Raw genomic sequence first — 27,980 nt, 5'->3', positions numbered from 1 at the left:
ATGGCTTCCTGACGATTAGAATCCGTATCCCACGAGTTCGGTTGCTGCATCATTATAAATAGGCCTTGTGAAAGACTTAATGAATGATTATGGGGGATGGAATGAAGAGATCATCAACAATAATTTTAATAGACGTGATGATGCGCTTATTCGTTCCATTCCTATCAGACGTAGGAGGGCAGAAGATGGATGGTTCTGGCCGAAGGATAAATCTGGAGCGTACACGGTAAGAAGCGGATACTTTCAAGCATTGGGACCAATACCGAGGTCTCTGATAAATACAAACCGAATCAACTGGAATTTAATTTGGAACCTGAAGGTAGCACCGAAAATTAAGAATTGTCTATGGAGAATATTTACTAACTGTTTACCAATGCTAAACAACCTTGCATCCCGCCATAGCTCTCTTCCTAATTGTTGCCCCGTTTGTGGCGCATTTGGAGAAAATGAATTTCATGTTTTCATCGGGTGTCCGTGGGCGTATCAGGTTTGGCAAATTTTTTTCTAAGATAATCGAATGGATCAGATTACCAGCTTCATTCAGTGGTTTATCAATCTCCTTGAAGATGCAACGAGCGATTGTAATCATATCGCAATGATATGTTGGCAATTATGGAAGGCACGAAATGACAAAGTATGGAACGATAAGCTTCACACTCCTGAGGAAATATGTCATTCGGCAGCAACAGAACTTGTGGCTTGGCAGGCTGCACAGAATTGTCATCCGAGTCAGGCTACTCCATATTCAAATGCACAGAGTAAGTGGAAAAAGCCCAGCGTCGGTAGCTTCATATGCAATATTGACGCATGCATTGATAGCCAAAATAAATTCTGTTCATATGGTTTTCTTCTATGAGATCACTAAGGGCGATGTTTTGTGGCTCGTATGGGCTATCTTGCAGATACAGTTAATCCTCCCTTGTTAGAGGCTATGGCGATCCGCGAAGCGTTATCATGGGTCAAGGATTTCAATCTAGGACACGTCGAATTTCAATCTGATTGTTTGGCGGTGGTTCGGGATATTCAACATCAAAACATTCGATTATCATATTTGTCTGATGTTATTTGTGAGTGTTGTGATTTATTACGAGATTTGAACACTTGTTCTATCTCTTTTGTGAGACGATCAGCGAATTTAGCAGCCCATAGTCTTGCTAAGGCTGTTACTTCTAGTTCTGTTCGTGGTGAGTGGGCTTGTCCACTATCGTTTATACTTTATGTTCTTTCTTCTGATTTAAGATAATAATAAATTATATTTTATTCAAAAAAAATAATAATTTTGAATTTTAATCTATAGAGATATCTTATTCATTTAATGTTATTTTTGTCATAATCAAAACTTAATCAAAATTGGGTTTCAACAATCTCCCAATTTTGATGATGACAAAGACTTTCGAAGGAAGGAATGGATTTGTACTTACTCCCCCATAAGTGCTGAACTTATGCTTGTTCTGATTACTCACCCATAAGGGTTGAACTACTGACTTTGCTATTAATAAAAAGAATAAGAGAGTTAAAGAGTTCAATAGCAAGTATATATCAGAGCTAAAAAATTAATATAAGTATCAGAGCTTGAAATGGTTGAGAAATTCAATACATATATCATATCATAAAATGAAACAAGTATAAGTCAGAATTCAAAATTTATTTATAAATAAATAGACAGAAGATTTATATAGCTATATTTAGAAAAGTTTAAACTTATAAGAACACTATAGCTAAGGAACCTAGACTAGACTAGACACTGTTTAGAAGCTTTATCTTTGTCTTATTCTTGGTTTTCTTCTGCGACTTTCTTGTTCTCCCCCTTTTGGGGATCATCAATGGATCAAGAAGTATCAGCAGATGTAGAGGAAACAGATCAAGAATTTAGCTGCTAAGTAACTTTTTGAAGTTTTTCAGAACTCTTTACAAGTTCAGCGTTTATGTTTTGAAAGATAGTGACTCCTTTAAGGGATAGGTTTATTTGATTGCTCAGCTCAACTCAGTTAGAAGTAGTTGAATAGATTTAGTGTTCTAGAAGGCACATGCAGTTAAGTGGTGAGAGTAATTTTGAACAATACTCATGCGACTTGTACCCAGAGATATGTGCTTCTGGAAAATCAAATTCAGCTTCTAATCCTGAAGTTTGATAGACTCCTGATTTTCCTTGCAAAGTCTCAGAATGACATCTAGATCCTGAGAAGATTCTTTAGAAGCTTGGGTATGGCCTATGAAAAGATCGTGAATATGATCACTAATTGTTTGAAGGTTAGAATCAAGATTGTGATGCACATCGTTTGAAATAGCATCAACGGAATGAATGAATTTTATTGCATACTCCAGTTGAGCCATATGTGAAAACATACTTAGCTGGATAGTTGCCATTTTATCAGAATAAGTGTGGATCCTTCGTTGACTGATAAGTGCAGCAATGGAGTGAAGGAGGCTTTTAATATTAGTGAGTTCACTCAGAAGGACAGAAATTTCTCCAATAGATTGAGCAACCATCACTAAAGGCTGAGAAATGTGGGGAATGGGTGAATTTTTTACTACCTCAAGTAAGCGATTGTTAGCTTCTTGAATTTGGAAAGATAGATGTTCTTCAAGAAAGAGTGGAGTATTTTGTGCTTGCGTGGTTTTGGTTTCAACCTCGGAAAGTTTGGTTGTGCCATGATCAACAATTTTTTGAGCCGTGTTGGCCAAATCAATAATATATTTTTCATTAGATTGAGATTTAGTTGGAGGAGGCTTGTTCAAAGGCTTTAGTAGTTCATAAGCTGATAGATCAATGGCTTGAATATTAAGAGAGGAATTTTCATTGACTCTAATGCAAACTTCTGCCTGGAGTCCTACGAAAGCCTTAGTCAGAGGTTAGGTTGGCATGAAAGGATCATCTTTTTGACTTGGAGAAGTAGAAGGAGCGGTTTTATGAGGCTTGGGAGGATTGACTTTAGAGCTTAGTTTGCCTGATCCACTTCCGACGAAGGTATTTGGATTGGCAGTTTTGTTGAGATGAAGAGCTTTTGTAGTAGTGGCATCCAAAATGTCAAACATGGCCTGATCTGATTCAGAGTTAGACTCAGAACCAAGATGAGTGGGATCCTTCTTCTGCTTTTAAGCAGCCTTTGAAAGGTCATCAGCAACGACCTGAAATTTTTCCTTTGGCTGCGTTGATTGTGGCTTGATGACGACACTCATGGAACGAGGCTTTCGAGTAACATGTTCAGAAGAAGTCTTCTACTTCTTCATTGATGGCTCTTTAGAAGATGTGGGTTTAGAGACTTTAGAAGCTTCAGTTTCAGAGGCTCTTTTAGCCTTTTTGGGTTCAGTAGCTTCTAAATGCTTGCTTTCATAGATTTTCTTCCCCTTTTTAGGTTTGGAAATTTTGGCGGGTTTAAGTTCCTCACCAAGAACGATTTTGTACTGTTTGTCAAATTCCAATCCAAACAATATCTTCTTGTTGATGACAGGGCCTTGGATGGAATATCAACCTTTTAGAATATTAATCTTTTGGTCTGCTAGGATGAGAGTGATGAAGGAGCCATAAATGAGTTGGGTGTTGGCCTTCTTCATGTAAGAGATAAGAAGGATAGGAAGGTTCAGAGGCTTATTCTCCAAGATGTGCCACATTACATAGAGCTCCAGTTTGGAGACAGAGTTAACTGAGCCCTTTTTCGACAGAATGTAATTCACCACTTTGTAGTGAGCTTGTCTTATTTTCTGGTGTAGAGATGTTGAGATGAGTTCACCTTGAAGATCTTTGGAATAGAAGTTATCAACTTTCTTCTCATCTCCAAACTTGTGAAGCTCAGATCCAGTAGATCTGTCAGGTAGGTGGGAGTGATGGTGAAGCGTTCTCCTTGGACAAAAGTGATTGGAGTGTCTTCGTTTTGGGGGGAATTATAGAGTTCCTCGTAAAACTCGATCATAAGAGATGTATAAATAACTTTGGGATATGGAAGAAGGTTTCCCATTTCTTTATCAATATCCAGCTGGAAAAGGGTTTTTGGGTACTTATAAAGTCCTAATCAAAGTATGTGGATTTATGAACGGTGAGTTTTCGACAAAGGGATGAAGGAGTGTAGGTACAACAAGTTCTTGAGTTCTTTTCGTTTGAAGAGAAAAAAGTAGTGAGATTTAGGGATTTTGAGTTTTGTAGAAGGAAGATGAAGATAAAACGGTTTTCTGCTAAACCCTATTATAGATGGTTTCCGTCCCCCCTGACCATAGAACTACCCCTATTATGGATGGTTCCAGCCCCCCCCCCCCCCCCCCCACCATTTTTCAACAAATTAAGATTCAGAATGGTTAATTAACTTATTGGGTTTGTGTATAAATATATAATCCAACCTGATTAATGCATGATAGATGATAAATTTCTCTAAATTTGTTTAAAATGACTCAATCTTACTTTTATAGTCCAAATACAGCTTAATTTTGAGAAATTTTATATTGGCTCCTTAGGCGATTTTTAGCCGTCTGGCTCTGCATATGCATTGCCTAAGTGACGAAGAACAAAAACAATTTTTAAAAAGAATTATTATTATTATTCACTTTTAAATATTGTCACATGTTATTCGTGATTTTCAGATATTTTGGTTTAATTGTGTTCTCTAGTTGTTTCCATGATATAGCTTTAAAAAAAAGTTATTTCCATGATATGATTTAAAACTTTAAGGACATTTTTTTAACTAAAAGGATGGGACGCGAAGGAGAGGTCGGGCATCCCAACTAGGTTGGCACCCCCAGCACAAATCCAACAACCCGAATATTATTAAAAGAATAGAAAAAATTACAAAGAATGAGGAAAAAAGGAAAAGAAAAAAGAATTAAAGAAAATGAACATGAGCTAAATTACAAATGTCATCAAACACGAAAGATTGGCAGAAGTAAGGAGCTGACGTCCACCAAACAATCAACGAAGCCGTCTTGCCAAAGCTTGCTAGCCGATCCGCCACTTGATTACCCTCCCTGTAAATGTGTGTGATTCGACAGTTCATAGCAGAGACTCGAGCTAGGCATCTGTACCAATCCTGTTTAACCTTCCAGGGAACCTCTGTGAAATTTGAAAGAAGTAAATTAACGGCATAAAGAGAGTCCGATTCAATCCAGAGGTAATGCCAAACCCTTTCCCAGGCCGTATCAACGACAAATATAATAGCCATTAACTCAGCAACATGCGCATAGGTGTCCGGGATCGGAAAAGCAAAACAGCCCTTGGCGAATCCCTTGCAATTTTTGAAAATACCTCCCGCTCCACCATTTCCCGGTGCACCAGACATGGCACCGTCCATATTTACCTTTGTCCAACCAGCTAACGGCAGCAGCCAATGCACAATCAAGTGATCCGGAGCAGGCGGAGGGCGTTCACGGGGACGGAACTCGCAAATGAGGACATGCAGACGACGCTGCAGATTTTGGATTGAAGGTAGCTCATCTTTAAAAATTATCGTGTTCCTAGTCTGCCAAATGAACCACAAGCTGGTAATAATCGCATGATTGCAGCCTAAACGCAGCCCACGCCTAAGTCGTACTATGCGCACCGATAAGAAAAATTCAGCAAAATTCATACCCCGACATCAAGGCACACCAAACATGTTAAATACCAGAAACCAAAAGCTCATAGCAGCCGGACAGATGAAAAAAAGGTGATCAATGGTTTCAATGTTGCATTTGCACAATTCACACCTGGAAGCGATATTCAATCCGCAAACTTGGAGGCTAGTCTGAACCGAGATGCGCTTATTGATAATAAGCCAACAGACAACCGATCTTCTAGGGGGGACAGCAGCATTCCATAGGAACCTATACCAGTCGACTAGGGCCGCGGGTCGAAGGAAGCGGTAGAGCTCACACGCAGTTAGCTTGCCGAAAGCTGAGGGCTTCCACACGTAGGTGTCCGAGCCCTCTTTGTTTTGACTGATCCATCTGATATTCAGCTGAATATGGTGGGGTAGCCGATGCAAGTTGGTCCAAGCATCATCAGTTCTGAAATTGCTGATAGGTTCAGAAAGATTGTGTTGAACCTGAACCGGAATACCAAGCTGATCCGATACCGACGGAGAAATCCACTAATCCGTCCAAAAATTCAGCGATGAATTACTCCCAAACCACCAAACCATCTCACTTCTGATTTGAGCAATAGTGTCCCATGTAGAAGACCATATCGCGGAATTTAAAATGTACCTTCGAGGGATCCCTGATTGTTCAAAAAACCTCGATCGTAGCAAGGTGGGAATGAACGAGTTATTTTGGATTAAATCCCAGCTAAACTTCCCAAGCAAGGCAGAGTTGAAAAGCTTAAATTCCTTGATGCCTATACCACCTTCATCATGTCTATTGCAACAAATTTTCCACAGAACCGAAATCAGCTTGTGAAGGTCCCTGTTGCCTGTCCAGAGGAAGTTTCTGATAGCTTTGTTGATTTTGGAGAGCAGGGAAGCAGGCCATTTATAAATAAAAAAGGAGTGAATCAAGGCACCTGTCAAAATGGCTTTGATAAGAGTGAGACGACCCGCAAAGGAGAGTGTTTTCCCACGCTAGAGACTGAAATTAGCAAGGAATTTATCCACCAAAGGCTGCAGAAATCGAGGTCTTGGAGCTCCCTGGAACAGAGGGACGCCAAGATAGTAATAAGGGAGAGAAGCTTGTCTGATACCCAAGATATCCATCAATCTGCTTCAACGCTGATTGTTGATATGGTTCCAAAAAATGACCTCAGATTTATCCCAATTTACCCATTGACCCAAAATAGAGGCATAAAAGGCAAAAAAATCCCGAACACAATGCATATTACTAGATGTAGCTCTCCCAAAGAGTAACATATCATCCGCATATAAAAAGTGCGATGGAAAGTTAGAATCCCTGGTGTAGCCCATCTGAACAAAATTTCCTTCCCTCACAAGGTCGTCCATCCATCGGCTGAAGAAGTCCTCAGCCAAGCCAAAAAGGATAGGCGATAGTGGGTCACCCTGACGCACTCCACGAGAACAAGCAAAGTAACCTTTATTGCCCCCGCTGAAAGCAATAGAGATCCGCGCAGATCGAAGGATTTCCAGGATCCAGTTTCTGAATTGTAAGGAGAAACCAAAGGCTTCAAGGACATACAACATAAAGTTCCAGTCCAGAGTATTGAACGCTTTCTTAATATCTATTTTCAATGCCATATTCTCGCCAAAGCACCTATTCTTTAACATATTTATCCCCTCAGAAGCCGCTGCTATACAATGGTGGATGCTTCGACCATTAATGAACCCAAACTAATTTTCTGATACAATCCTGAAGCAATCGGCACTAATCTATCAGAGAGTATTTTGGAGATGATCTTATAGCTGGAATTTCCTATAGCAATGGGTCTAGATTGGTGAATTTCATCAGCCCCCTCAACTTTTGGAAGAAGCGTCATGATACTGGAATTTATGCCAGGCACCATATAACCCGTGTCAAAGAAGCCCTGAACCATATTACACACATCAGTCCCGATAATTCCCCAAAAATGTTGATAAAACACTCCTCCATACCCATCTGGGCCAGGTGAACTATCACGGTTCATTGCGAAAACCGTAGTCCGAATCTCATCCTATGAGGGCCGACGCAAGAGCTGGCTGTTAGCCTCGTCAAAGACCCATGGGGGGATGACCGCTGCAATGGCTGGATAATCAATATGTAAATGGTCCCCAGTGAATAAGGAAGAGTAGTAGTCTACAGCATGCTGAGCAATAGCATTCTCATCAGAAGTTAAGGTTTCGTCAATAAGCAAGTTATCCAGAGAGGAATGCACCTTTTTGATTTTGATAGAGCGATGGAAGAAGCTTGAATTTCTATCCCCTGCAGCCAACCATTTTTCCTTGCTTTTCTCACGAGCCAGTAGCTCCTGACGGTATAACTGAAGGTCAAGCACCCCCTGCGCCACTACCTCCAGGTCCCTCCTCTCCTCATCCAGACCAAGATCAGAAATAAGCTTTTGAATGTTCTCTAAACCAAGCTTTGCAGCGGCAATATTCACGTCGACTCTTCCAAAAACCTCCTTATTCCAAGTTCGAAGCTTGGGCTTAAGAGATTTTAACTTGTGACACAGAAGCTGAGACGGAGGAAGTGATATGTGCGAATCTTGCCAGTGATCAGCAATCAGCTTGTTAATCGAGTCCGCCGTAGTCCACATTTCGAAAAAACGAAACCGCGGCCTCCTAGCCATGCCCGTCGTGCAAGAGAGGAGGAGCGGACAATGATCTGAATGGTGACGGGGAAGAATGGTGTAGTTGATTCTATCCCAAGAGTCCACAAAATCCTCATTTACAAGAACTCTGTCAATTTTGCTTTCCACATTCTCGGTTCCCAACCTTCCATTAGACCACGTGTACTGGGGCCCAGTGCTATCAACTTCCACCAGGCCATTATTACTGATAAAACCACGAAAATCCCTACAGCTCACCTCAGAGGGAGCCCTGCCAGTCTTCTCATGAGCCCCAGTCAAAGCATTAAAATCCCCCATGACAATTCTCTTACTGCAAGCTCTAATAGTTCCAACAGAGTTCCAAAGGAATCAACGCTTGTCAAAAAAATTGCTACCATAAACAAAGGAAAATTGAAAGGAATCAATACCCAAGGTAAACTTGATTGTGATGTGCTGTTCATGCTCTGTAATAACTGTACAACGACTGAGATAACCAATGTGACAAAAAAAACCCAAATAGAACTAACAGAATTGTTGCATATCAGTTCCAAACCAAGAGAATTCCAAAAAAAAGAGGGATCCTATCAAACATCACCATAGGCTCAGAAAGGCAAACCAAATCAGGGCGATTAACACGACAAATGAGCTTTAATGCTCTCTGAGTATCCCGGTTACTGATCCCGCGACAATTCCAGTATAAAACTATCATATAAAACGGATTGGGGGTCTAATCCGGACTCTAGAGCGGGAATCAGAAGACATACCAGTGATTTTTGCTTTCTGTTTTTTCCTGGTGGTAATCCAGTCAGAGGTCCCAGAATCAAGAATACCTGAGCTGCAGACAACTTCATTCTTGCCCATTTTGATTCTCCCTGTTTTGGTTTCCGGAGCTTGCAAAGTACATCCTTCAGATTCCGATTTTTCCTCCTTGCTATAATCTCCCCATTTTCTTGCTTCATCCTGGTTTTCAATCCCTTCAGTACCCGTAGTAGGCTGATGCACTATCATTTGTAAAAGGTTCGGTGTCTCCTCGTCATTCCCAGAAGCTGCGTTCTGCATCTGATCCGTCTGCAGCCCCCCCCTCAACTTCCATTTCATTCCCGGGCTATAAATTCACATTTTCTGTTTGCAAAGAGGCAACATGCCCCTGCTCCTCCGACTGCGAATTTACCTTAGTAACAGTTGCGCTGGTTTTCGGCACTTTCTTTTGCTGAAACTGCGGACGAGTAGCATTCCGTCTACATGATGCTGAAGTATGGCCAATAGCAGAGCAAGTTTCGCAAATTGCCGGTAAATGCTCATAATCCACATAAACCCAGTGTTTATGGTTATCTGTGTCAACACGAGGCTTTGTCTGAATATCCCGTGCAAGGTCAACGTCTACCAAAACCCTTGCATAATGACCAAATTCGCCATTTACCGTATTATGATCAAAGCGAATCAGAGTTCCCACAACTCGAGTAATGCTAGCAATAATCCTAGTGTCCCAAAATTCCCAGGGTAAGTTGTAAAACGGACCCAGTCCTGTGCTGAAGTGGATTTATATGAGTCTGGATTGAAACTCGGAGTCTAGGGAGAGAACCTAATTATACCAGGTTTTAGAGAGATAGGTCCTAACCCCCAAACAGATTGAATAGCATCACTATTAGGCATAATGATTTGATAAAATCCCCGTCCAAGGGAAATAAGGTTCCAATCCATGTTTTGATTCCATACCTGGTTTAGTTTTTGTTTCAGCTCTGCGTGTTTCTAAGGGCGATCCCCCTTGCTTAATGTTAATCGACCGATGACCGAATGTTGAAAGGACTTAACCCGCTCTTCGTAGATGGCTTGAGGAACCTTGATTGATTTGAAGCCCCCTTCCTCCGATATCACAGGCTGAGATGGAGCTGGAATGCCTGTTGGTGCAATGGATTTCTTCAAGGCGTTCGCAAATGATAGCGAGGGCTTGACGCCACCACCTGGCTCAGGTGATACCAGGCGAGAAAAGGCATGTCGGTCGAATAAATGGGCAATAGAGAAAGGCACGATGTTAGGCACGGCAGAGGTGGCGGCCATGGCAACAGAGATCGCAAGCGGAGCTAGGTCATCGCCTTCAGCGATTTAAATTAAATTTTTGATAAAAATATCCTTAAAACTTTAAGGACATTGTTTCATAACTTTTAGTGAATTATATTATTTGTGAACATTATATTTTATTTTTTTGAGTTGTTTTAATAATAACGTTATTGAAATATTGATATTTATACATTTTTATTATGTTAGAAATATACACATTTTTCTATATTAAATCATTTTATATTATTATTTATAGATAGTAGAACACATAGTTCCATTGACTTCATATAACAATTCTTTTATTAACAAGTAAAAAATTATAAAAAAAATTTATAAAAATACAAATCCGATTAATCCTCTAGGGCCATGTCTGTCCAACTGGTACCTAGCTTTTTTATAACCTTACATTAGTTAAGTTCTGATTCATCCTTGGACACCATTTAAAAAATAATTTATTTAAAGTGTTGCAATTGACATAAATTCCTCTTAATTAGATTTTAGTCGTTTTAGATTTTTTTTTTTCATTTTTTAATGATTTTTAAAATAAAAATAAAAATTCAGGATCATCCCGATTCCCGATAAACCGTGGGGTTTCAAACCAGCCTTAGTTCAAACCGGATCATTGAAGATTTACAAACCTATGAAGATCTAAACTAAAAATTTGATCCAAATCTGACAACACAGCTTTTATTAACCTTCTCTAATCCCATTTCAAACAAGTGCTAAAAGTGATATATGATGCCAACGGATAGAGTATTTAAGAAAAGTTAAGAATGAAAGTTAAAATAGGTTATTAAAATATCAAAACTCTTTATTACTTTATTTTAACGTTTTTAAGATGTGTTATTCAAGCAAACCAACGCTTGTTTGATTTATTTTTGGATAATTACTCTTACCTTGCAAGCATCTACCCACTATCATAAACCAAATACCATAATTATTTTGTATATTTTAGTTGCTAACACAAAATGAATAAAGTCAATTTACATTTTTAAAGAAAATTTTCTATCATACATACAGCAAGATAATAAAATATCAACACACGGTTGATTCTGTGAAGAAAAATACATAAATCATTTTTAATTTAACAAAATTCCTAATCATTTGAAAAATTAAGTTTATTTATTTATGGCCTAATACTCCTCCAGCCCCCTTAACTTGTCCAAATTGGTCATTTTACCCCCTCAACTTATCGAATGTCCTATTTACCCCCCTTAACTCCATAAAAGTGGTATTTCTCACCCGCTCAACTTGTCTATTTATCCCCCCAACTCATAGAATATCCTATTTACCACCTTAACTTCATAAAAGTGGTATTTCTCACCCCCTCAACTTGTCCATTTACCCCCCTCCCCAACTCATAGAATGTCTTGTTTACCCCCTTAACTCCATAAAAGTGGTATTTCTCACCTCTTACAATCCGTCATCGAGGCCTAAATTGATACATTTTTAAACGTTAAATCTATATTGGTATTATTTTATACGTGGAACCTAAATTGATACTTCTCCAAAATCATAGGCCTATTTTGGTATCTTTTCCCTACATATAATGTCTTTAACTTGTTTATATTAATGTTCTTGTTTTTTTATCAAAAAAAAGAAAAAAGTTTTTGTTATTTGTATCTTCTATTCATTCTTTCTCTTTTAAACTTTTTTTTGCTAGTTAAATTTTGATTATCTAATTATTGTAATACAATATTATTATAATAAACACATAAAGGATCGATATAATTATCAAATTAAAACAAATAAAAAGTTGATATTAAAAATATATATTTTCAAACTCATTTGAATAAGTGCTATTAATTTTGCACTATAAAGAGATAAGAAATACCAATTTTATGGAGTTAAGGGGGTAAATATGATCATAAGGGGTGAGAAATACCACTTTTATGGAGTTAAGGTGGCAAATAGGACATTCGATGAGTTGAGGATGGGTAAAATGACTAATTTGGACAAGTTAAGGGGGTGGGAAATACCATTTTTATGGAGTTAAGGGGGTAAATAGGACATTCAATGAGTTGGAGGGTTAAAATGACCAATTTGAACAAGTTAAGGGGGCTGGAGGAGCATTAGGCCTTTATTTATTTTTATAACTAGGGTAATTTTGTACTTTGTTTCCTATTAAAAAAAAATTGGAGGGACTAAAATTTGATTAAAATAAACGTAAGACCTCGTAATAAGATGATGAGTTTATTATAAAATGAGCATAGATCAGTTAGTAAATCAGAAATAAGAGATTGTGAATTCAAACTCATTCACTAGATGCAAGTAAAAAAAACAAAAATTTTGTGATTGTTTACTCTAAAAATCAATGTTATCAGAACCGGACCGGATATCAAACCGGATTTCTAACTGGGTCACGGGTCATTTGGTCGGATCGGATGGCTCGGATTGGTCAGACCGGATGACGTAATAAATAAATAAATAATATTTATATATAATTAATTTACAATTATTATTTAAAAAAATTAAAGACTTAAATATATAAGGGAATATTTTTTTAATACAAAATCAGCCTAATTATTTTTTTATTAAAATGATATATGCATTAGTGTTGTTGTTATATTTAGTTTCAGCTTTAAATTTTTTGATTGAAGAATGAAGTTAATAATTTAGTAAAAGAGAGAAAGAATAGTTTATTAAAAAACATAAAAAAAAAATAAAGAAATAGGAGTAGGAAAGGGAGTTGGTGGGGTTTAGCTGTAATTTTAACTGTCTACTCAATGTCAATCCACACAGATATCTAGACCTTACTCCTTTCTTCCTCTCTCATCTAACTCATCATTCTTTCTCTCTTCTCTAACTCACTCCATTTTTTCTCGTATTCTTTTGCTGAGGAAAAATGCACAGGCACAGCCAACAAAAGAAGCAACTGATCTCCATTTTTTTCATTCTTTTTTCAGATCTCTTTTGGCTTCCACCCATCATAAGAAATAAAATTTGATCTCACAATTTCTGTGTGGCTTTCTCTTCCTCACCAGATCTATAATTTTTTTGAATAAATCTTCAACAAACCGGAGTTGCAACGGTTACCGGTCCGACCTCCGGTTCCCGGTTCAACTCCGAGCCAGTCCGGTTTATTGAGGATTCAACAAACCAGACTATATTGGACCGGATTTCTGGCCGGTTTCCGGTTCGACCAGTCCGACCAGCCGGTCCGGTCCGGGTTGTATAACAGTGCTAAAAATAAATTGGTAGTTACTTAAAAATAAAAAAATCCTAAAATAGAACTTTTGTTTGAAAGCTAAAATAGAACCAGTTTAAATGGAGAAACAAATCTATAGTCACTAGAGAGCGGACATTTATATATAAAACAATGCAATATTATTCATCTTATGTTAAAGGCAAACATAAATAATTTTCTATTAATTAACAAAACTTGAAAATTATTCATCTTATGTTAAAGGAAAACATAAATAATTTTCTATTAATTAACAAAATTTGAAATTACACAAAGGACGGTCCGGTACACTACGCATCCCCTTTAAGCGAGGGTCTGGGGAGGAGTCCTACTACAAGAGTGTAGGAGGGCAAACCTTCCCTTGCCAATTTCTTTTTTTTTTTCGCCAATTTTTACCGTTGCGCCAAGGCTCACCCTCTAAACTTGAAATTACACATTTTGATAAAAATTAAATTTATCATTTTAAATTTGCTTGATTAAGAGATTTATTGTTTTGATATTATTATTATATGCATCTATCAATATACGATATTCATAAAGAAGTCATCATTGGATAATTAACATCTTAAAATGTAGCAGTAGTAGTAGTGCATCCAAAATAAGTAGATCATGGTTCCATTTTTCTTCAAAATTCAAATTAATATTCTCATTTAACAAAATATTTCAAGCTCAAATGCAAACAGAACCTAAAAAGGACAACATTTTGTAAAGAAGATGAAATTTTACTTCTCTGAAGAGTTGGGTCCTCGCTTCTTCCCAAAGCCAACAACTGCCAACACACAGACACAAAATCAACTCCAGTCACCAAAACTCAAACACATTCAGCATAGACACAATTAGATCAGTTAGTAATATCTATTCAATAATTAAAAGAACGTTGCTCCTTTCGGAAATCAATTGACCGCTTGAACTCTAAAGATATCTCACTAATCATATCAACTAAATCAATATGACATCATTAACCCTCTATTGATATGTCGCAGCGCAAGAGAAGATTTGGAAACTTAAAACGCATATAACTTTAACCAAAGTTAGGAGTTAATAGGTCAATCTTAAACAAATTAATGAGGCTAATAGACCATTTTAAGTAAGTTCTGCAGATTAATAGATCAAATTAATGAGATACGGGTAATTTTTTTATATATATACATATATAACCACTAATCACATTCATAAGTCATTATAGAACTACAAATAACATTCGTAGTAACTAATAAGTCATTAATTCATCAAAAAGAAATATTTAAAACTTCAACCTATTTAAACTACCAAGTCTAAAGACTATTCTAAGACATTTTCATGATATTCATCTACAAACATTTAATACTGATTAGCTTTTCGTTTTTCTATTTATTTATTTTTGGCAAATAAAAGGGTGGATGCAGGCTGGTTTAGTTAATTCTTTATATTAGGGGTTTATATTTAATTTTTTTTATATATTAACCCCTATTTTTGTGAAGTTGTTTAAAACCCCCCTATATTTTACCTAATTAACCGCGAAACATGCAACACTTTGGTCCAATACCATGTAGATATTGTCCGCTCTGGCCCAAATCCAACACATTGGGCCTCACGGCTTTAAAAAGCATTTGCATGTATTGGATTCATATCTTACTAATAAGCTCCAATCACTCCCGCTCCATTTCCGATGTGGGATTCAGTTCATTCCTATCCCCATCGCCATCCTTTAGGGCCGCTCCTTGCTCAGGCCTCTACCCCGGCGCCACCCACTCCTACAGGCCCACCAGCTTCCGCCTGGTTCGTCCCTGAACCACACATCGTACGTGGAGAGTCGGCTCTGATACCAATTGTAACACCCTGGTCCAATACCATGTAGATATTGTAGACGCGTTTTAAAGCCGTGAGGCCCAATGTGTTGGATTTGGGTCAAAGAACAGGGTGTTACAAAACAAATCCCCACAGCATTGTAAAGTATCCCCGTGTATAATAAAAGAAAAAAGGAGATAATTATTTTTTCAGTATCCCATAAGTATCCCCGGAGTATCCGGGTATGTCAACCTCTTAGAACCTCTTACAAGTATTGGTGCTTCATAGTTTCCAAATTTTAGGGATGTATTTAGCAAAAAAATAAAAGATAAGACCATAGACTTGATGCATTGAAATGAAAGATTAAGGGCTCAATCCAAAATCCAACATACCATAGACAAAATCGCATGATGCTTTTGTCCTTCAACATATTACAATCTCAACATTCATGGATTGAAATGTTTGTAATAAACTCTAGTTCAATTTCAACATTTTAAAAGCAAAACTTCACTGGTCGAATATAAGGTTAGTTTGGCACCTAAACTTGGTTTTAGGCATTCATGTCATTTTGTACTGATTTGATCACATCAAAATCTAAATGGCTAAAATATTTGTTGAAAAACCAAATAGACTATTTATCAATGATTTTTATGACAAACAAGTTATATATACGGAATAAGAATATTAAAAGAAAATAAAAGAAAACATCATACCGGCGGTGACGAAGCGGCGATTATATTGCATGCGCTTATGAGCACGGCCTCTGGGCTTCTTCTTCTTATCTTGCTTAGCCACCTTTGGAGTTTGACCTCGCACCTTCCCTGCACGGGCCAGTGATCCGTGCACCTTACCTGCACATCAAATCAATACCCAGAATAAAATCAATTCGATTTCGAAATGGAAGAAACAATTCCGATTTCAAATAATCCAATAAATTTGAGAGAGACGGGTAAGAGTTAAGGTTTACCCATTGATCGATTTGCTGTTTATTGCTTCCTAGTAATCGCTGGCAAAGAGAAGCAGCTAGCTTTGCGTTTGTGATTACAGGGGAGGGGTTAGGTTAGGGTTTATCAATTTATGGATGAGAATGACTCAGGCTCCAAATGAGACCGCACCGATGGCCCAATAACTGTATCAAGGCCCATAATCTCTAGGCAAAGACCATCATTTGTGGGTATTTTCAATTTGGGTTGTTTACATGAAAATCAGTAATAATAACAATATTTTTGTTTTATTAAGGTTGGTAGTTTAATTTTTAATATGTCAAAAATATTAAACTTTTTCTTACAAATGTCAAGTAATTTTTAAGTAATTAAATTGTGAAAGGTAAGCGGAAGCCACTTTTTCGTTAACTGCTATAGGATTTTGAGGTTTGATATACTTCAAAATAGTAATTGACAAACTTGTAGATAATTTTTTAAATTTGAATTTTGGTAGGTGTTCAAAAGAAAAAATAATAATAATTTTTATTAGAATTAAGGGTCAATTCGTTAAAGACGTGTCCGTTCAATTTAATCCAAATTGAAGTTTAGGTATTAATTCAGTTTTGAAGTTGATAATATTAACAAATTCATCCAAATCAATCAAATTAATATATAAAAATTTGTCAATTTTGAACTAATTTGTCACAAAGATGATATCTAAACTTCAATTTGATATACTTCAACCTTTCGTTCAATTTTATAACGGTACAATTAAGGTTTTCAATGATTGTAAAGTTAGATCAATTTTAGATATTATTAAAAATTATAAATATTTTATTTGCACTAGTTGCTTTAAAAGAATAATTTTGGAGACAAAATACTTTTGTGTTTGATAAAATATTTGATTTTTTTTGAGATATTCTCGCATATGTATACACATATTTTTAATTTTTTACCAATTGGTTACATGATATATATGCATTGAAGGTAACAATGTTAATGATTGAGGAGAACATCATGTTAACCATAACTGAAATTAGTTGAATCGGTTGATATTAGACTCTTAATTAATAAATTATGATGTTCCGAATAACGTTGCTCTTTTTTTTGAAGAGCAAATAAACTTTTATTAATCATCAAATAGGAAGGCAGTAATAAAAGGAGGGGGAACAGACTCCCAGCTCCTTGGTTCAGATGAGGAACACACTGCTCGTGCAAGGGCATGTGCAATGACGTTCGCTGAACGACTAACAAATCTAATCGAACATGATTCGATAAATTGCAAGAGTGCTTTACACTCATCAATAATAGAATTAAAGTAAGAAGATGAGCAGGGGGCGTTGGTGAACGCCTTAACTACTAGAAGGCAGTCCGTTTCAATCACTATGTTGGTCCATCCCTGCTCCTGTATCCACTCGAGAGCCTCTCTACAAGCTAGAGCTTCTGCTAGCAGCGCGTTCATGGTGCAATTTGTACTACCATTATGTACTGCAATGAATCTTCCTTCGTTGTCACGTGCCACCATTCCAACACCCACTAGCTGCTCCCTCTAAAAAACTGCATCATCAACATTAATCTTCAACTGACCTCTCCTCGGCGAAGACCAAACGGCAGGGGGTATCGGTACCTCTGGTTGTGCTGAACCAAAACCGCGAGCCTGCCTCCATCTGGAAAGGTAAGTCGTTGCTCTGCTAAACACGACCCCTGCTTGTTCGTGTTGTTGCTGCCAGACCAGTGAGTTCTGAGCGAAGGACTGCAGCCTGTTCACCAACTCGACTATTGGACATAGCCGCAACATACGTCCAGAAACTTGCAAAGTTGGGGCAGATTGAGCTAATATCGCCCAGTAGGGAGAAATGCCACACTTCCTTCGCCTTTATACACTCGATCAGCGCATGGAAAGGGGATTCCGGGGCCATTTTGCATCTCGGGCACACCCCATCAACCGGCACATAGCGAGCTTACAGATTATGCATCGAGGGAAGGCAGATAGTTGTGGCTCTCCAAATCAGGTTTTTAACCTTTGGTGGGACTTGTAAATTCCAGATGAACGCCTAATGTGGAGCTGATCGATCACCTATAGCCTGAAGCTCACCAATGGCCTGAATATACCCAGATTTTACAGTGAAAATCCCGTCCTTTTCGTGACACCAGTACCATTGGTCGGGATTCAGACTGATAAAAATCGGAATTTGTATAATCAGCCTTATGTCCCTCTCGTTGAACATGTCCCGTAATAAATCATCATCCCATTGGTTCGACCCTGGGTATCGCAGTTGGTTAATCGTCGCCAGTTACAATCCTGGGGGACAAGGGCTCTCGACGCACGGGTTTGGTGCATGAAGCCAAGGCGACTTCCACACCAGCGTATCTTCTCTGTTTCCGATCGCACACCGCAGTCCCCTAGTGATCACATCCCGCGAAGCCAGTACACTCCTCCAGATGTAGCTCGGGTTGTTTCCAATCTGCGCATCCAAGAAATCACAGTGTGGAAAGTACCTCACCTTATATACTCTTGCCACTAGTGAGCTTGGATTAGCCATGATCCGCCACCCTTGCTTAGCTAAAAGAGCTAAATTGAACTCGCAGAGCTTTCTGAACCCCATACCTCCAAATTTCTTAGGTATACACAACCTTTTCCAGGATTTCCATCGGATACCTCTAGCCTGATGTCCTATTGTACCCCACTAGAATGAATAACGTTGCTCTTAATTACTGATAATAAGCCAAATATCCAATATGGAAAGGACCGCATCAAACACATAGACCAATATGCACACTAATTTAAAAACAACTATCCCAATTTATGCGGCTTATTTTTAGCATATGTCAAATTTGTGTTGTCTATTGTTTGTCAAATAGATGTTAGCTGTTAGACATTTTTTTGTTGGCTAATTTGACTAGCTGATTGAGTAATTTTTTTTTTTTGTAAAACCAAACTGATTGCTAATAGTTGTTTATGTAAAATGATTAATAAGGACATGATAAAGTCTTTATTTGGGATTAAAAGATAGTAATTAAGGGTGAAAATATCATTCAAAAGATGGAGCAATAAACTAATTGAAAAAACTCATGACCAGCCTGTTCAAAGATAACTTTTTGGACCTAATAAACTCTTTCAAATCTCTATTTACCAAACACCACTATTAAAAATTTGACTAGTCAAAACCTCTAATTTTATTCCAAAAAGCTATTTAACAAACATAGCCAATGTACTTTCAACCTCATCTCTACATGTGTCTGGGCGTTAATTCAGACACACAATTCAATAGGACTTTCACTTTGTTGGATTCAAAGGGTATGAGAAAGTCAAATGTTTTTTTAGATTTAAAAATATTTTTCCATACTCATATATTTGTACCATGTAGTTAACATATTTATTTATTTTTTCAAACTCATCTCTACATGTGTCCAGAATGTGATCATCTGTAACGCGAACTGAGTTTGAAGACACATCTCAGCAGTGGCAGACCGTAGCTTCTGCTGAAATTCAGAGGATGTCCTACATATTTTGTGTGATTGTCCTATAAGCAAACGAATGTGTCAGGAGCTTATCCCCAGTCGATCGGTTAACACTGTGTTTTTTTCCAAGGACATCGACACATGGCTGGATGAAAATTGTAGACAGCAAGGTCTGGTTTTTGGGGTACCGTGGAGTGTGCTATTTGGGATGGATATTTGGTGGCTTTGGAAGTACCGCAATCAGCGTATCTTTAACAAAAGCGTCCCGAAGTTGCTACCTGACTTTTATCATTTCCTGTGCAAAGGAATGTGTTGCAGCGTCCAGGTCCATCCTGAGGTTTACTAGAAAAGTTCAGGATGAGGTGAGAATTGGCTGGGTAGCGCTAGAGGGTGATTGGATAAAAATTAATACGGGCGGAGCAAGAAAAGGGAAAATTCGGGTTTGCAACAGCATGGGGGTTACGTGGAATACGGTTGGAGACTAGGTTGGAGGCTTTACAGTAAATCTAGGTATTTGTATTATAATCCTTGCTGAGCTTTGGGGATTGTATTTTGGTCTTTGATTAACATGAGAGAGGGGGTTTAAGTAGGTCGTTCAATGTAAGGGTTTAATTGGAGGAGAATTCAATGTAAGGGTAAAATTGTTTTCGACATAAAATATAAGGACAAAAGCATATATAAACCCTTTTTATAATTGAAAACCTTGAGGCAAATTGCGCAAAAGTTTAAAAGATCAAGGCTATGATGATATTTTTCTAAATTCAAATCAAACTATACGAAATTGCCCAAGTTAATCATAAAAACAGCGGAAGTGCCTTTTATCCCCAAAACCCACAATCTCTGCTCTCTTCAGCTACTGGCTACTCCTTTCTCCACCAAGCACACCGGAACCACCCTACTTCCACCGCCATGGCGACCATGCCAGCCCACACTTTCCGGCACCTAACAAATGCTCAACCGTGGCTCCAAAGACTCCATAAACTTAAAAGAATGCACTCATTAGCCTCAGTTTCTCCTCCTTCATTCATTGAAGACCAGGAACAGAACCATCAGCCGCAACGAGAAACAACGCAGAGGACTCGGAAAACCAGACTCAGCAATGACGACAATAACAAGGATATCGTTGAATCAAATTCGGATAAAGCTAATTCTGGTTCATATTTCCCAAAGAGAGGCCAGACTGTGGAATTGGTTTGTGATTCTCTAGGTTTCAAGGGGAAGGGCGTGTGTAAAGTGGAAGATACCGGTTTTGTTGTCATGTGTGACCGTGCACTTCCAGGTGAAAGGTTCGTTGGGCGGGTCACCCGCAGAAAGGGAAGTTATGCAGAGGTTTGTGACAATTTCAGAAATTAAATTTCATTTTTCACCTGAACAGCTTGTTTCATTGTGCTTAAACCTTTACATTGAAATTCCTTTATCTATTAGTGTGTATTTTATTGTATAGAATTAGTAAATACTGTAATGTTCAATGACAAGCACAGGTAACCAAGTTAAAGACAATATCTCCTCATTGGGATCTTGTAGAAGCCCCTTGTGAGTATGCTTCGTATTGTGGAGGTTGCAAAACACAGAATCTGTCTTATGATGCTCAGTGCAAAGCTAAGGAACAACAAGTCCGTGAATTGATTGTACATGTTGGAAAATTTTGTGATAAAGATCCAGAATTTCTTACTACTATGAAGCCTATTGTTCCCTGTGATATTCAATTCCATTATAGAAATAAGGTTAGTGTAGAGCATACACATTTTAGAGTTCGTCGCTCCACTTAATCAATTTAGTATTAGACAAATGTTTGAGCTGCTGCTGGGTTTGTTGGCAGATGGAGTTCTCATTTGGTCCTAGAAAATGGTTACCTAAAGAGTTGCTAGGACAGGAACAAGATGGCACTGATAACTATGCATTGGGACTTCATGCTCCTGGCTTTTTCGACAAGGTTCTAGACGTTGGCAAATGCTTGTTACAAAGTGAGCCTGCCAATATGGTATGGTTGTTTCTGCTATATCGCTAAACTGTATGTGTAATTTGTTAGATATTCTGATTCAAATGCTGAAAAATAGGTTCTGGCAACTGTCCAAGATTGTTGGAGAGATCCACAATTCAGCCTTACTCCATATGATGCTAAATCTCATGTTGGGTATCTCAAGCATCTAATGATAAGAACTGGAAGGTATTAATTATACCTGCATATGCAAGGCACTTGAATATACTTATATTTATAAATTTTAAGATTATTTTTGTGAGGGGGAGGTAACAGGATGCACCAGTTTTTTAATATAGGAGAATCACCAAAATAGTGATGGAGATTGCACAAATAAACTTCTACCCACTTGAGTAATAAACTGGCATCTCATTAAACTAAATTGGTTTCAAGAGTCCCAACTCAACTAAGTATATGATTTTCATAAGTGCAGCTTAGGGATTTAAGAGAGAATATTTGCCATTATGTTGTTAAGTGGTATGACTGTATTAGACTTCATTGTATGAAGAGGCTCTGAACATGTAACAAAAATAAAAACGTATGGTACCTCTCGTAATCTTTTTGTGTTTGGGAAATCAAATCATGCAACTATTGTAATAGCTCATGCTTATAATTGGCAGTCAGCATCCAGCCTTCTGTGCTTTGGGTTAATATTGTTATTCCAATTGTGGAGCATTTGTTTCACTTGGGATTCTAGGTTTCAACATTAGCATTGCCCTTCCCTTTCCCCTTTTAAAAATATAACTTGTGATGTATGTTTCTACAGTAATCCCGAGACCGGTTTGCTTGAGCTCATGGTTAACTTTGTCACCTCATCGTACCAGCCGGAGCTTCTGAAACCTCTTGTTGAAAAGATTTCAGCTATACAGGAAGTGGTTTGTATGGCCAAATTCTTCATTTTTTTGACATTCTATTATAACTTCCATTGTTTTCCTCTTCATGCAAGTTTTTGAGTTTGGACAGATCCTATTCCTCTAATGTAGTGCTAAAAGACATTATAGTTTGGATCACTAAACTATCTAAACCAACTACAATTGAAACTAAGCTTATTACAATTATTCATCAGTTAGTGATCTAACATTGGGAATTAGATTCCGAAAAGTGAAGAGATAAATGATCATAGCCTAGTTGCCTAGTTATTTTCTTATTTGAAATCCATCCCTTGGTGCTTCTCTCAATGAAAATAAGTTTCAACATTTGCACTGTTTTGCTCAGAAAATTAGAGATCTGGAATCTCGATTTGAAAATGTTATACTACTTGGTTACTTTATAGACCTAAAAGGCAATGTTATTCCAGTAAGTGTTTCAATGATATTTCAATGATAATTACTTTATTTCTAAAGTTCAATCTGTAAATGCTGTTCTAGTATATGCATTTGAGTTCTAAACTAATTATCACTTTTCCTTACTTTCCTTCTTTATAACTTGTAGGCGAGCGTCGTGAATAATATAAATTCTTCAGTTGGCAACACATCTGTTGGGGAGCAGGAATACACTTTGTATGGAAAACCCACCATTACAGAGAAGTTAAGAGGACTAACCTTCCAAATTTCAGCCAATTCTTTTTTTCAGACAAATACACATCAGGTACATTCAGTAACACTAATTAAACGTTAATTCAGCTTGTGCTGACTTCATACTATTTGAGAACCTCTGTCTCCATAATCTCTTTATTCCCTCATTTTGCTTGATTCATACTTCCAATAACCAGCAAATGAAAAAGTCTCACATTATGTAGGCTGAAATTCTGTATAAACTTATTGAAGACTCCACCGGTCTGAGAGGAGATGGTTCAGAAGTTGTTCTTGATCTATTTTGTGGTACTGGCACCATCGGTTTGACACTTGCCAAAAGGTATATATATCTCTCTGTTTGCTAAGTTCCTACCTTTCGGAGATTACATTTTATTTACTTGCTCATTGTTTGTCCAGGGTGAAACATGTTTATGGCTATGAAGTTGTTCCTCAAGCAATATCCGATGCTCGTAGAAACGCTGAGCTAAATGGCATCACTAATGCTACATTTGTGCAAGGAGATCTCAACAAAATTCATGACAAGTTTGGCAATGATTTCCCAAAGCCTGATGTTGTCATTTCAGGTTAGTCTTCTTTCAGATTTCATGTTCAACTAGCTGCCTATCTTTTTCTTAGAAAATTGTTTTAATATGACATTTTGCAGATCCAAATCGTCCTGGTATGCACATGAAGCTAATTAAATTTCTATTAGAGCTTAAAGCTCCACGCATTATTTACGTATCGTGCAATCCAGCAACATGTGCACGGGACCTTGATTACCTTTGCCATGGTGTGGTAAGTAGCATTGTCTTGCTGATAGCTCTCCATTTATGAAATTGTGGGCTTGTATGATCTTAATTAACCTCAGAAATGTTGTTGCAGAAAGAGAAAAACATAGAAGGATGTTACAAACTGAAAAGCATACAGCCTGTAGACATGTTTCCTCACACCCCTCATATTGAGTGTGTTTGCCTGTTAGACCTCTGCTGACCATTGCTTCTGCTTCCAAACTTAGGGTGCAGTTTCGAATATCAGAAGATGAGGGAATGGTAACCCAAAGGTCACATATGAATGTAGCTTGTTCTCATTGTGGTCACTAAATAAGGGTTGTGTACAGCTGTGGTTATTGAAGTAGTTTTTGATCCAATAAAGTTATTAAAGTAGTAAATTTGTGTCAATAAAGTCACTATGGTTGAGTCCGACATATCAACAACACCACGCAATATGTTTGACACGTGGCAATTAAAAAAAATGAAATTTTAGAATATCCTAACCCTGTGATTCGCATCTCAAATTGATCCAATTCATTTTTTTTATTTTTATTTTAAATTTTCATGTGTCAACATGTTTCAGACACTGCGAGGTGTTGTTGATGTGGCAGCCAAGACACATTTTCGGTGGTTCAAATTGTTGGATCTGATCACGTGTCTTTATTGACAAAAATTTGCTATTTTAGTGATTTTTTGGGGTCAAAAACTACTTTAGTGACTGTTGGTGCACAAAACCCCTACTTTAGAAACTTTTTACCCCTCAGCACTAGTCATCTTAAAGAGAAATTTACACAGCCAAAGCAAGTAGTAGATTTTTGCATTTTTTTTAGCAAATTCCAATAATGTAATTTCTAATTCGTGTTGTAATTTCTTATTTAGGCATAAATTATGCACTTACACAATTCCTATTTAAAAGCTACCTTATATTTCTAAGTAATGATTCTGTTGTTATTGTATATTACATATTTATATTCAAATCTTTACATGTTTCTGAATTTAAGTTTTTGAGTTAAGAAGATTTGCAGGCTGATGCTTAATTAGGACATGACACAGGTAAAGGGCTAAAAGAAAGCTTTCTAGCCTTCAGTCTGTTGAATAGGTGTACTTCCGTAGGCTAGTTCTGGTTTAGGTTTCTTCTGAGAATTTCTACCTTCCCATGAGCTATAGCTCCATGCTTACATTGAGGTAAGCATTGATATTCCATTAATACAACATTTAATTAATAATAAATGTTTTTTGGTAACATTTAATAATAAATTCAATTCAATTCCTTTGTAGTCATGCCCTAACACTAAGTCTCAGGTTTTATGAAAAAAGTAGAGAGAGCTTTTTACATCAATGTCTACAATGGCTGGTAATAATCCTCTATTGTTGTTAATAGCATTTTCACACATCTTCAGCAGTAATTTTGTTGACGGGAGAATGATGTCAAATCATACCATTGAGGTTTGTGTTCTACAACTTAATAGTTTTTTTTTTTTTTCAGAAAGCATGCTGAGCATCCGGATATGGTGTATTGAAGCTTTGATCTTTTCTTTTAACACATTAAGCTCTTCATATTTTATTTTAGTCATATTAAGTTCCTAATAATAAGAAAAGTCAAGTTTTTAACACGAAATTCAGTATCCGAATTGTAAAATATATAATTTCAAGATACAACTGGAATGAGTAATGTTTTGTGACCGAAGGCTTATGATTAAAATAAAATTTGAGGGGTTCAATGTACCAAAATCTGAAGGACCTCAGTATTCTTTTTGCTTAGTTGTTATTATTTTTGAAGAGTTAAATTTGTTAAATTTTTATTTTTCTATGAACATAAAAATTGCAGAGCTCGGATGGTAGTTATGTGGTTGAGTGTGTTGATATATATAAACAACCAGCATTTAGTCATCCACTTCTCAAAAATCACACTATGCAGGTTCTTCTTTAATCCCTTTTGAATTTATTTATTTTTAATTTTATAGTAAATTTTTTTTTACGTAAATTTAATCTAAGTTTAATTTATGTGATTATACAGAAAAGACCAACTTCATCCCCAATTGCATTCAAAGAAAGAAGTAAAGATGAAATCTTTCAAAGGTGGAAAAAGAATGGAAAGTGCCCAATAGGAACAATCCCTATTGCAACATCACAGTTCTTTCAAAACAGGACACACCCCTCGCAAATTGTTGGTTCTGCTCATGAGGTATCCGTTCTTTGCTCAGAACTTTTATCCCGACACTATCTATTCTGGACCGGGCCATGATCATTTGTGATTAACTGCCGATTTATATATGTATAAATAAAGTATGTGACAGTAACCGAGAATGGAGGTCCATACTATGGAGCAACAGCAAGTCTTAATATATGGAGTCCATCAACATCTAATGTTATTGGAGAATACAGTTCATCTCAAATTTGGGTTGTAGCTGGTAAAGGCAGAGATTATAATACCATTGAGGCTGGCTGGAAGGTTTTTTTTAATCTCAATTAATCTAATCATCTCTTCTAATTTCTCTATTTTAATTAATTATTGTTATAAGATTATCTGAGGGCGAGCCTTGGCGCAACGGTAAAACGTTGTTGTCGTGTGACCAGAGGTCACGGGTTCGAGTCTTAGGGGCGGCCTCTTGCCAATTAAATTGACAAGGGAAGGCTGGAACCCCTTCCCGGACCCTCGCTCAGCGGGGACGCGTAATGCGACCGGGCCGCCCTTTTTTTTTTTTATTGTTATAAGATTATCATCTAATTTACCAAAATTCATTTTTCCAGGTCGATTCTGGTGTGAATAAACCACAGTTCTTTATTTTCTGGACGGTAAACTTTTAAACCACGTAAACATCTTTTTGATTCAATTAATTATGTAACTAATTATTTATATTATTATCAGGGGGATAACTATGACAATACAGGATGCTACAATCTCAATTGCCCTGGTTTTGTGCAAACCAATAGGAAAATTGCTATTGGCGCTGATTTAAGTCCAGTATCCACTTACAATGCTAACCAAATTCAAATTCAATTAACTATACACAAGGTAAGTAACTCATTAAACATTATATTATTAAAATACGAATACTATACTAAACAGTGTGTTACTACTGAATAGGTAAAGGATTTGATACTAAACAGTGTGTTACTACTGAATAGGTAAAGGATTTGATATCAATAACTAAATTTGAAACGGAATTATCCATCTGTTGCTTTTGCCCAAAAAGCATGGATTCTCTGTTGTTGGAAAAACTGTTTTTCATGTATAAAACAACAACACTATTCCCTTTCTTTTTTGTGCAAAAAGTTCAGATAAGGATAAGTCAACCCATTCCCAAGGCCAGAGCAAACGACAGACCTCAATGAGTATTTAAAGTGGAATTTGCACAACACTATTTCCCTCATCAAACACCTAAAACTCTTATTAATATTTTGTCTATTGACCTCCCTTGAGTGTAAGGTTGTAAATGAGCAGAGCCGCTCATGAGCGGTTCGGTGATCGGCTCGATAAAAGCTCGGCTGGATTCGGCTCGATTTGTACATATTTCTTAAACTATTTATATATTTCAGGATCAAAGCAGTGGAAATTGGTGGCTAAGATATGGACAAGAAGAAATAGGGTATTGGCCTGGTTCTATCTTAACAAGTTTAGCAAAAAGATCAAGTCAAATAAGTTGGGGAGGAGTGGCTATAAATTCAAGAATAAATGGGAAACACACTTCTACTCAAATGGGAAGTGGTCATTTTAGTAGTGAAGGTTATGGAAAAGCTTCCTATGTTGGAAATCTTGGATATATTGATAATTCTGGAGCCACAATCGCTCCCAATCCTCAAAGTTTGGTACGACTTGTTACGAATCCTGCTTGTTACGATTTCAGCTTCGGAAAAGGAGGCACCCAATTGGGACTTCATTTTTATTTTGGAGGTCCTGGATTTTCACCACGGTGTCAATAGATATTCTAAAATTAAGTGTTGCAAAGAAAGAATATTCTATTGAAATATTGTAACACTTATTTGAATATTTCCTTTTTTAACGAAAGACTATATGGTACTTCAAAGTTTAGTCACTATATTTATCCCTAATTTTTATAAGAAAACTTGAATGAATGTATATTCTATATTAATAAATCCAGATTCTGTACATGAACTAAAAATGAACGAGTAATATGAAAAGCAAGATAAAGTTGAGAAAGAGAAGA

General features: G+C 37.2%; 3 protein-coding genes across 7 annotated transcripts; 2 read left to right on the top strand and 1 right to left on the bottom strand.

Moving 5' to 3' along the window:
* Window positions 1–13,982: 13,982 nt before the first annotated feature.
* On the bottom strand, window positions 13,983–16,273 carry LOC136221767 (small ribosomal subunit protein eS30z/eS30y/eS30x). The gene is made up of 3 exons (XM_066009198.1): window positions 16,132–16,273; window positions 15,878–16,015; window positions 13,983–14,166 (listed from the first exon to the last, which is right to left on the bottom strand). The coding sequence occupies exons 1-3, from the start codon at window positions 16,133–16,135 to the stop codon at window positions 14,120–14,122; spliced, it is 189 nt and encodes a 62-aa protein (XP_065865270.1). The 5' UTR covers window positions 16,136–16,273; the 3' UTR covers window positions 13,983–14,119.
* Window positions 16,274–20,364: 4,091 nt separating this feature from the next.
* On the top strand, window positions 20,365–24,748 carry LOC136223482 (uncharacterized). The gene is made up of 10 exons (XM_066011506.1): window positions 20,365–20,878; window positions 21,031–21,273; window positions 21,369–21,530; window positions 21,607–21,716; window positions 22,294–22,402; window positions 22,959–23,114; window positions 23,266–23,381; window positions 23,459–23,625; window positions 23,706–23,836; window positions 23,924–24,748. The coding sequence occupies exons 1-10, from the start codon at window positions 20,459–20,461 to the stop codon at window positions 24,029–24,031; spliced, it is 1,722 nt and encodes a 573-aa protein (XP_065867578.1). The 5' UTR covers window positions 20,365–20,458; the 3' UTR covers window positions 24,032–24,748.
* LOC136223483 (protein neprosin-like) lies at window positions 23,971–27,858 on the top strand. 5 transcript variants are annotated; one of them, XM_066011511.1, is made up of 9 exons: window positions 23,971–24,101; window positions 24,865–24,996; window positions 25,212–25,257; window positions 25,640–25,729; window positions 25,829–25,996; window positions 26,099–26,263; window positions 26,563–26,607; window positions 26,681–26,827; window positions 27,352–27,858. In XM_066011511.1, exons 2-9 carry the CDS (start codon window positions 24,968–24,970, stop codon window positions 27,733–27,735), a joined length of 1,074 nt encoding a protein of 357 aa, XP_065867583.1. In that variant the 5' UTR covers window positions 23,971–24,101; window positions 24,865–24,967; the 3' UTR covers window positions 27,736–27,858. The 5 variants fall into 5 exon arrangements, with proteins under 5 accessions (XP_065867583.1, XP_065867584.1, XP_065867582.1 ...); XM_066011512.1 differs by lacking the exon at window positions 23,971–24,101 and having other exon boundaries at window positions 24,860–24,996; window positions 25,193–25,257; XM_066011510.1 differs by lacking the exon at window positions 23,971–24,101 and having other exon boundaries at window positions 24,867–24,996; window positions 25,114–25,257.
* Window positions 27,859–27,980: the final 122 nt, after the last annotated feature.

Source organism: Euphorbia lathyris, chromosome 3 (genome assembly GCF_963576675.1).
Source record: "Euphorbia lathyris chromosome 3, ddEupLath1.1, whole genome shotgun sequence".
NCBI lineage: Eukaryota > Viridiplantae > Streptophyta > Magnoliopsida > Malpighiales > Euphorbiaceae > Euphorbia > Euphorbia lathyris.
The sequence above is the reverse complement of the archived record's forward strand: the minus strand, read 5'-3'. Positions and strand labels throughout refer to the sequence as shown.